The following is an 11183-nucleotide window of genomic DNA, read 5'->3' as shown; positions in this document are numbered from 1 at the left end:
AGACCCATAAATTAAGTTGGATAAGTGTTATACTGCAACCACTTACAGATGAGGACACTGCGGTTTAGAAAGCATTGCATAAAACCACACAGCTGAGAATTTCTTTCTTTCTTTTTTTTTTTTACAATTTTACGATTTAATACTGCAGACCAAATCTTTTTATTTGACACAGAGAGAGAAATAGTAAGAGAGGGAATACAAGCCGGGGGAGTAGGAGAGGGAGAAGCAGGCTTCCCGCTGAGCAGGGAGCCAGATGCGGGACTTAATCCAGGACCCTGGGATCAGGACCTAAGCCTAAGGCAGACACTTAATGACTGAAGCACCCAGGCGCCCTGCTCCCAATGAATGTTACTCTGTAAACTTCCAGCTGGTTGGACAGCAAAGCTGGCTCAAGAGCAAGAGAAAGCCCTCAAGGAAAGAAAGACAAGTGCTGTCAGTTGGTAACCGGGCCGGATGTGTGAACTGGTTATGAGTGAGGGAATATAAGTGGGGCACCAGCAGCACCTCATTGGAGCCATCAATGAAAGAGGTTATATACAGTCATCATATTCATTTTTTCCTAATAAAAAATTAATAATTAGAATTAAATATAGTATTACAATTTTAAGAGCCCTTTCACATGTATCATCTCATAGGGTTATCAAATGGTCCGATGTATGCAGCCTTGTGCAGATGGAAAAGCAAGATGCAGGGGCGCCTGGGTGGCTCAGTGGGTTAAAGCCGCTGCCTTCAGCTCGGGTCGTGATCTCGGGGTTCTGGGATCGAGTCCCACATCAGGCTCTCTGCTCAGCGGTGAGCCTGCTTCCCCTCTCTCTGTGCCTGTCTCTCTACCTACTTGTGATCTCTGTCAAATAAATAAATAAAATCTTTAAATAAATAAATAAAATCTTTGGAAAAGCAAGATGTACATTTTATCTCCTCCATGAAGAGAACTCATGAATTTACAAGTATTTGTTTTCTCATACTAAGTTGTATTCTAAGTTCCAGTTTTCCTTATTTGGGTTATTTGTAGAACATCTTTTGGTGGGACAGGCATGGGAAGTAGGAAAATTTAAGAGGTGGGAACATTTTTGGACCCCAGTCTAAAAAAACCTTTTCCTCAGGACCATGTGACCTAAAACCAATTACAACTTAATTAAAAAAGTTATAATCAGAAAAGACAAATCAGATATAGATGAAATTTAAGTCAATTAACTTTGTTCATTTATACACATTTTACGTCATTATTATGCAGTAGAAGGAACATCTTTTTCAGTAAGTGATTTAAACCAAAGTGTTCCTCCTCAACCCTTCTCTGAGTCTGGCAAAGATGAGCTTATTTCAGTGAAAGCACCACTGGAAATACTGGGAAAAACCCCCCGGATCATGACCTGAGCTGAACGTAGACGCCTGAGGACTGAGCCATCCAGGAGCTTGTGGACAACCCTTTTATTTTATTTTTAAAGATTTTATTTATTTATTTGACAGACAAATATCACAAGTAGGCAGAGAGGCAGGCAGAGAGAGAGGAGGAAGCAGGCTCCCTGACAAGCAGAGAGCCTGATGCGGGGCTCGATCCCAGGACGCTGAGATCATGACCTGAGCTGAAGGCAGAGGCTTTAACCCACTGAGCCACCCAGGTGCCCCTATGGGCAACCCTTTTAATGGGATTCTCTCTTCCGGGTTGAATTGCTATTTTTAAGAAATTTTCCATTGATACCTGGATAAAGCAAAGGAGTGATTGTGTTCATAACACATTATAATGAGAAAGTAAAAAACAGATCATGACAATAACTTGGTCAAGATAGACCTTCTTGTAGGTCACGATTTTGTTTCATTATAAAGGCAAATCTGATATTATGTTAAGAAATTAGAGGATTTACATTTTTTTTTTTTTTAAAGATTTTATTTATCTATTTCACAGAGAGAGATCACAGTAGGCAGAGAGGCAGGCAGAGAGAGAGAGAGGGAAGCAGGCTCCCTGCTGAGCAGAGAGCCCAACGCGGGACTCGATCCCAGGACCCCGAGATCATGACCCGAGCCGAAGGCAGCGGCTTAAACCACTGAGCCACCCAGGCGCCCCAGGATTTACATTTTTAAATCGATAAAAAGGATGAAATCTTATTGTTTATTGTTTATGCTACTATTTAAGTTTGAAAAGTTAAACATCAAACCTCTAACAAATTAAATGTAAATAATTCTTTTACTAGTGGAGAAGCACTGTGATTGAAAGAATGTATTCAGGATTTTAAAATCTAATTTTAGTAAAAATGAGCACTAAGGATTTAATACTGCAGACCAAATCTTTTTCGAAACCACGAGATTTTCATTTCAGCTGTCCCAGTGTTATTTGTTTGTCCTGCCTCCTGTGTTTCCAGTTTAACTCTCAAAACTAAGAACACAAAGGCAGTATGTTTAGGGACAATAGGACACATTTGGAGCCAAAGCACTAACGGAGCAAGGCAGAATTGGAGAAGACAAAAGGTGCATTTGCTTGCATTTGCAATGGTTCATCCAGCTGTTACTGCCTTCCCCGCCTGACTAAGGCATGTCAGGTGGAACTTCTGGTTTCTGGTTGCTTTAGATTCACCGGTCATATAAATATGGCCCACGTAAGAAATCATATAAATATGGCCTACGTTAAGCATTCATAGATTTGCACGGAATCAAGTTCTCTGCAAATTTGCTAGTTAAATTGGCACATTATCAAGAATAAAAATTCCCTTGGGACGCCTGGGTGGCTCAGTCATTAAGCGTCTGCCTTCAGCTCAGGTCATGATCCCAGGATTCTGGGATCAAGCCCTGCATCGGGCTCCCTGCTCAGTGGGAAGCCTGCTTGTCCCTCTCTCATTCCCCCTGCTTGTTTTTCCTCTCTCACTGTGTTTCTGTCAAATAAATAAATAAAATCTTAAAAAAAAGAAAAAGAACAAAAATTCCCTAAAAATGATCTAATGGTAATTCATGGCTTGACCTTCATTTCTATACACAGCTCTGCCCTTAGAACACAAACAAGTCCTTACATTTTAATATTTCTTTACAGCAAGTATACCTGAAAGTATTCCCATTTAGTATTATCATTTGATCATTATAGTAAACTTGTAAGGTCAATAGAATAGATATTTTCAATATTACCCTTTAAATGAAAATGAGGGGTGCCTGGGTGGCTCAGTGGGTTAAAGCCTCTGCTTTTGGCTCAGGTCATGATCCCAGGGTACTGGGATCGAGTGAGCCCCACATCGGGCTCTCTGCTCTGTGGAGAGCCTACTTCCTCCTCTCTCCTTGCCTGCCTCTCTTGCCTACTTGTAATCTCTGTCTGTCAAATAAATAAATAAAATCTTTTAAAAAAATGAAAATGAAACTCTGGTTCTAAGACATTAACTAGTAGGTCTAAGATTGTAAGAGCTACATACCCTCCACTTGTACTGTTAATTTGTTAGTTTTTTCCCCTAATAATTTGAAGCTACAAAAGGAAAATAAAGTCACAGCTTTGAATTATGAAGAAAAGTCCTACCCCTTTGGAACATTTTTTCCCTTAAGTGTCAGGAAGCTTTCAGTGACCAAGGTAAGGTAAGGTAAGGTAAGGATAAAGATATATAAAGAGGGAAAGATACATTCTCTGCCCTTCAGTTTCTCAACCTAACAGATAAAGTAGCAGATAGTGTCCTGGAGGGCAGATCTATCATGTGAAAAGCCTGTCTCTGGGGGTCTTCTTTTTTTACAATATTATGTATGACACTGTTTAGAGAACTATCTAGAACTGGTAGAATTAAAAGAGCACATAGTTCAACATCTCTTTTGTCTCATTCCATCTTCTTGGAATGGAGCTTCAAGTAGGTATTTTCTGGGAAACAATGGGAAGGCCCTGTAAGACTGTGGCAGTCACTAGCTATTGTTAGGCTTTCTTACCAAGCATCCTTTTATATTATTTTAATCATTGTTTTTTTAATATTTTTTTGATCATTGTTATTTCTCTTCAGTTCTTTTTTTTTTTTTTTTTTTTTTTTTTTTTAAGATTTTATTTATTTGACAGACAGAGATCACAAGCAGGCAGAGAGGCAGGCAGAGAGAGGAGGAAGCAAGCTCCCCACTGAGCAGAGAACCTGATTAGGGGCTTGATCCCAGGACCCTGGGATCATGATCTGAGCCGAAGGCAGAGGCTTTAACCCACTGAGCCACCCAGGCGCCCCTGTTTCTAGCATTTTTTTTTTTTAAAGATTTTATTTATTTGACAGATGGAGATCACAAGTAGGCAGAGAAGCCAGCAGAGAAAGAGGAGGAAGCAGGCTCCCTGTTGAGCAGAAAGCCTGATGTGGGGCTGGATCTAAGAACCCTGGGATCATGACCAGAGCCCAAGGCAGAGGCTTTAACCTACACTGAGCCACCCAGGTGCCCCCATTTCTAGCATTTAAAAAAACATTTCCACACTATTTACTCATACTTAATTAACCCAGTCTTTGAAATTTTTTTTTCATTTTTTTATTGTGATCCAGGTATCTCATGAATTGTAAAATACTCCTTAATCGATAGGATGTTTGGGCTGTATTTGCAACTGCCCTGCCTTTCTCCTGATTATGGATATTTGTTTGGAAGAATCTGTTAAGTCTTTTTTTAAAAAGATTTTATTCATTTGACAGAGAAAGAGAGATCACAAGTAGATAGAGAGGCAGGCAGAGGGTGGGGGAAGCAGGCTCCCCACCGAGCAAAGAGTCAGATGTGGGGCTCGATCCCAGGACCCCAAGACCATGACCTAAGCCAAAGGCAGAGGCTTAACCCACTGAGCCACCCAGGTGCCCCAGAATCTATTAGTCTTAAGGCACACTGCATTATTTCCACCTATTCTGCTTTTTTCTGATATGCATTACCTGTTCATTCATTTTCAAGGTCACTCTAAATTCTATTCCATATTCCTTGAGGTCTGTACTTGTGTACCTTTTGGTCTGCATGTCTTTTAAAGAGGAGCACTTTCAAACTCATCACCTTAGTCAATGATGGTTATTAGTGCTAAGCTCAAGGCTGTGCATACTACCATTTCACATGATTCCTCTTAAGTTTCTCAGATTGGTGCTTCATCATTTAGAAGTCACTTTCAGGGGCACCTGGGTGGCTCAGTGGGTTAAAGCCTCTGCCTTCGGCTCAGGTCATGATCCCAGAGTCCTGGGATCGAGCCCCACATGGGGCTCTCTGCTCCGCGGGGAGCCTGCTTCCCTCTCTCTGCCTGCCTCTCTGCCTACTTGTGATCTCTGTCAAATAAATAAATAAAATCTTTAAAAAAAAAAATAGAAGCCACTTTCAACTTTGGCAATATTAGAAAATGGTATGTTGCTCAGATTCTTGAAATTCATGACTTTCTAAAACAAGAATCATAGAAGAGCAGTAACATTTGCCAGAGAGACAAGCTCCTAGTAACCTGCCCTAGAAATCCAGATCTTCTAGATGGAACCCAATCCCTTGGGCAGTCAGGGTCTCATGCTTACCTCAGGGTAGGGTAGCCTCGGTCTTGGCTGTCAGACTGTAGCTCAGAGCATGGTTTTTCAGGGTTTCAAAAGCAGAGCCATGTTGCTCTTAATTTAGAAATACTTTAAGTAGTTCAGTTATATTTGGTTTCCTAGATAATGGAGTAGAAACAGAGAAATATCAAGTTAGAGTAGAGGAAATAAGCTCACAGAAGCAAGCAATGGCAGTTAACAGTGTGAAAGGCCAACAGAGGAAACTACAAAACAAACACTGGAACCTGAAAAGCAGAGCAGCCTGGGGCCCACTGATTTATAATCCTTGTAGCCCTTGAACTGAGAATACTCTGAGAGAAAGATGATATTTGAAAAATGGCCAAAAACATCCCAACTTTATTGAAAAACAATAACCCACCAGGAAGCCCAATGAAGAGACCCACAAATAGACATCAGAGTAAAAAGGCTGAAAATCAAAGATAAGGAAAACATCTTAGGAAAAGCTGGAGAAAAACAAAGTATCACTTACAAGGAAGCCCAGTAAGATCTAAGGCTGACTTCTCAGCAGGAACAATGGAAGCCAGAAAGCAGTGGGAAAATATTCAAATTGGTAAAAACAAACAAACAAAAAACTATCAGCCAAGACTGTGATATCCAGCAAACGTATTCTTAAAAAAATGAAAGTGAAATAAAGACTTTCCTAGGTAAACAGAAACTGAAAAGAATTTGTTGCCAGGCCAACTCATCTTACAAGAGACACTCTAGGAAGTTCTTCAGAGTGAAAGCAAGTGATGTCAGATAGTAACACAAATCCACAGAAACAGAGAACATCATTATATAAATGCATATTTTTCCCATTTCTTTTCTTAAATGAATTAAAAAGCAATTTCATAAAATATGCATATACAGTTGACCCATATACAACATGGGGTTGGGGTACCACCGCCCTACACAGTCAAATATCCCCTTATAACTTTTGACTCCCCCCAAAACTTAACAGTCTGCTATTAACCAAAACCTTACCAAATAAATTAACATATATTTTATAGGTATTACATACTATATATTTAAGTAAAGTAAGCTAGAAATGAAAAAATTGGGAAAATCGTTAAGGGGCACCTTTGTGTTGCTCAGTTGGTTAAGCATCTGACTTCAGCTCAGGTCATAAGCCCAGGGTCCTGCGATGGGACCCTGCACCAGGCTCCCTTCTCCCTCTGCTGTTCCCCTTGCTTGGGCTCTCTCTCAAATAAATAAAAAAATAAAAATTAAAAAATAAACTAATAATAAATAAAATCCTAAGTAAAATAATGTTATTGTACTGTATTCACTGCAAATTTCTGCATACAGATCTACATATGAACTTCTATAGTTCATACTTGTGTTAAAGGCCAACTGTAACCTACTATTGGGCCTGTAACATACATAGAAGTGTAATATATGTGTAATTGCCAACAATAGCACCAATGAGGTGAATGTGAGCAAACTAACAACATGAGGAAACAACCACAGATGGTAAAGTAGTAATTGTTAACCATGGATTGTTAGGTGTGGAACATTAACAGGCATAGTATGTGGGGATTGCCTAGAAAATACTTAAGGAAAATAATTCATCTATAATCCTAATACCTCAATATAATCATTCTTTTATCCCGTAAGTTTACATTTTCATTTTTCCATTGGGATTATATTAGATACCTCAGAAAATTTAATTATCATTTTCAATAGCATCACATGTATTCAGAGATATATAAGCCACTTTCTTGGGTCTCTTTCCTACCTGCTCAATCTATTTTCTTATGGTGGACTTAGATGGCAATCTCTCTCATGAAGCAATCTAGATGACCTCTGGATTTTGACAGCTTTAAACTTGAATATATCTACACAATTCGAAACTGTTGAAATAAAAGTTTCATCTGAGTAGTATTTATATTATAAAATGCTAATTAGAAATCTTGATTTTTAGTCCATGAATCCACCATACTTTCAATAATTTGGAACAGGGCAGTACATTTAAAATTTTAAAATTCAGACACTCATATATCCATAGACCTACCCTACTACCCTTCTTACCTCAATTTAATACACTATATTAAGCAGTAACTTTGGGGAGAGGAAAAAAAACCCCAAAACTCAACCTTGAAATAATCTAAGACAATAGCTGAAATGTGCATTTTATCAGCAGATATAAAATATCACACATCACTTAAAAATAACATTTTTCCAGGGTGCCTGGGTGTGGCTCAGTTGGCTGAGCTTCTGCCTTCACCTCAGGTCATGATCCCACGATTCTGGGATGGAGTCCCACACTGGGTTCTCTGCTCAGGTGGGAGATCGCTTCTCCCTCTACCATTCCCTCTGCTTGTGCTCACTCTTTCTCTGCGAAATAAATACTTCAAAAAAATAAAATAAAAATACTATTTGCCCCATGATTTTAATATAGTTCTCTAATAAGGATTTCATTAGAAGCATACTCTTAGAAACATTCTTCCATGTTAAAATGGTATTATGCCAATTTAGTACGTGTCCTACAGATAAAGAGTAAAATAATTTCATCCACTGGGTTTTTTAAGATTGTATTTATTTATTTGACAGCGAGAGAGAGCGAGAGATCACAAGTAGGCAGAGAGGCAGGCAGAGGGAGAGAGAGAGAGGGAAGCAGGCTCCCTGCCGAGATCATGACCTGAGCAGAAAGGCAGCGGCTCAATCCACTGAGCCACCCTGGCGCCCCTCATCCACTGGGTTTCTAATGAAAGAACAACTTTAATAGCTTTTAGCTCAGTGACATTTATAGACTCTATGCTTTACTTCCGGTTTTTTTTTTTTAAACTAATGTCTAGTGGGTCATTTCCAGGCTTGAGATATTTGCTTCCTTCCTTGGTATTACTCATTCAACTAGTCAGTCAGATGCATAATCTCTTAGACATGTAGTAGACAATGTCTTCTCTCTGCGTCCTGCCTAACTCAAAACACAACACTAGGTATCCTGTGTAGTTCCTTTTTTGGTTACTGCACACTTGGCATGTACGTCATCATTAGAATATAACATGTTACCATAGTATTTAAGCATAATGCCTATTTAAAAATTAAAACAGGGGGGACTGGGTGGCTCAGTTAAGTGACTATCCTCCTGTTCAGGTCATGATCCTGCGGGGAGTCCCTCTGGCCTCCCCATCTTGGGGCCTTTCAAATAAGTAAAATCTTTTAAAAAATAAAATAAAATTAGGACACAAATTAAAAGCCCACCCATCATCAATTAGTATAACTGCTTCGATACTTTTTTCAATGTAATTGCTTATTTTCAGTGTTATAAGTAAACACCTGTTTATTCATGTGACTACAATCTTCACTGTTTTAACACAACCAAATAGCTGTTACTGAGCCTACTGGAAATGGATTAGTGTTAAAATACTTTATATAAATCATTAATTTGATAAATGTGAAAGGCACAACTTACCTAGTATGCAATAAATAATTAGCTGCTAAGAAGAAATCTAAGCCATTTAAAAAAATAAAATCATTATTAATTTGGAGAGCAAGTAAGTTTTTGTTATAATTCAAAAGGATCATTGGTATTAGTCCAGGTAAACTTGATGAAAATACTAAGTACAACTAATGACAATTATATTGTAGATCTTGACAATGTTACTCTTCTTTGGGTTTGTTTCCTCATCTGTAAAATGAAGGAATTAAGCTATTTCGTATCTAAGGAGTTTGTCTGGCTTTCCATAATACCTGTTCTCAGAAAGTTATTTTTGTCATATAGAATGTCTAAATGCACCAAGAACCTTCTATTTATAGGAAATTGATGGCAGTTTGCAATTTAAAAAAATTTATTTCCACATTTCAAGCTTTTTTAAACTGAGTAATATCTAATATTTATAGAAATCACCAAGAAAAACTACTGCAATACATTCTTAGGACACGTAAGTGGTAAATTGAAGTCAGTCAGAAGTCTGGAACAGTGTCTAGATTATAAACCAATTAACTGAAGTTCTTATACTGTCTTCTGTACTTGAAAATATGGCAGGAGTTATGTACACTGCCAACCATTTCCCCAGGATTAGTGTTACCATCCAAATTCCACCATGCTGGGATGCACAAAAGAGAACTATCAAAATAAGTTAACTTGAGGCTATTCTAGCCCAGGTTAAAAATTGGTATGAGTCTTTACAGATGAATGGGGTTATTTTCATTACATTAGAAACATAAAGGATTATTATCAATCAATCAGTTCCATCTCTTCACTTCTAGTGAGGAAACTGGTCCAGAGACGTGACTTGGCTAGGCCACAGATCTAATTGGTGTCCGGTGAGAAGAGAACCCAGATCTCCTTGCCAATTCTTCTACATGATACTATCTTCTGGATGCCATGGCGCGGGCAATGCTCTGAAAAGGTAGGAGAAATCTAAATGGAGTATCAAATCTTAAAGGTGATATCCACAGTCCATCTAGTTCAACTTCACATTTAAATCTGGAATTTCTTCTTAAGTACTGGGGCAGATATCACTCTGCTTCTCCCCAGTGATAAGATCCTCTTTGACACTGAGGAAGAAATCCCTTTCTGTCATGGACAAATAACCATTCGCTTCCTTACACTGAGCTCTAATCTGCCATTTTGGAACTTTCACCTAGTTGTACTGAGTCAAAAAGAATAAATTGTACATGTCTCTCAAATATTGGAACACAGCTATCATTACATAATTCTCCAGTTGGTCTTTGGGTTATGGTTTGTGGGACTCTTTCCAACTTGGTAAAACATTCCAGGATTTATTTTCATTTGTGAATATCCTTTCATTGCATCTTGAAATGAAATTAATATTTACAGATGTGGTTTGACTAGCCTTTTGTATGAGATTATCGCCCCATGATTAATATTTATGCATCCTAAAATTGCAGCCAATTACAACTGGCTCACATTATTCCTAGCAAACTAAAAATACCCAGGTTTTTTTCCTTCATCTGTAAACTCTTGATAAATGCAATTCCATATTCCTATCAATGGCTTTCTATTGTATGTAGGATAATAATCAGGGTCCATGACATCACATATAATTGTGCCCCTAACCAATTTGTGAGCTTCATCTTTATGCCATCTGTTCCTCTTGACTTCTGGCCAGGCTTTTTACACTTCAAATGCACTGTCCTTCCTCTAGGCTTCCACATACTGTTCCCTTCAGCTAGCAATGATTTCCCTTGGCCACCGGGTTGAGGTATCCTTCAAAATTTATATCAAGTATCACTTTGTGAAACTCTTCCTTGGCCTTCTCCACATGTTCCCCTCCATAAAGTACAATTAACCTGTTATAATAAGCTACAAATCTTCCTCAGCCCTTATCCAAACACTAATAAGGTATCTGTGTCCTTGGTAATACTGAGAAGTCTATGAGAACATGTTCCATGTCAACCTTTAAAAGCTGGCATAGAGTATTACATGATTTAGACATTCAATAAATATTTGTTGAATGAATGAATACTGAATTAGTATGATTAATATTTTAAATTTAACAAGTAATCAAAGAAAACACAGAGCTAAACTCTGGGGTGCAGGTTGTGCAACAAAAGGAACTGTACAGTAGCTCCACAACAATCTTGAGAAGAAACTTCTCCAAAAGAAGAAGTGATGAGAAAACTGCACAACTATGTTCTATAAAGATGAATGGTAAATGTTTTCAGTCTTTATGGTAAGGGATGGAAGCATGGAAGAAGGCAAACAAGCACAGCTGGGTGGTATATTTTGTTTTACTGTTAATTTGACAC

At 38.4% G+C, this 11183-nt stretch overlaps 1 protein-coding gene across 2 annotated transcripts in view; it reads right to left on the bottom strand.

Moving 5' to 3' along the window:
* Nucleotides 1-8251: 8251 nt before the first annotated feature.
* The window catches only part of ABHD17B (abhydrolase domain containing 17B, depalmitoylase), a 56974-nt gene continuing 54042 nt past the window's right edge, over nt 8252-11183 (bottom strand). For both annotated transcript variants that reach the window (XM_046022603.1, XM_046022602.1), the window contains exon 5: nt 8252-9812. In XM_046022603.1, the coding sequence (XP_045878559.1) occupies nt 9780-9812 (33 nt within the window). In that variant the 3' untranslated portion in view covers nt 8252-9779. The remainder of the gene's footprint in view (nt 9813-11183) is intronic.

The sequence above is a fragment of the Meles meles genome, chromosome 11 (genome assembly GCF_922984935.1).
Source record: "Meles meles chromosome 11, mMelMel3.1 paternal haplotype, whole genome shotgun sequence".
Taxonomy (NCBI): Eukaryota; Metazoa; Chordata; class Mammalia; order Carnivora; family Mustelidae; genus Meles; species Meles meles.
The sequence above is the reverse complement of the archived record's forward strand: the minus strand, read 5'-3'. Positions and strand labels throughout refer to the sequence as shown.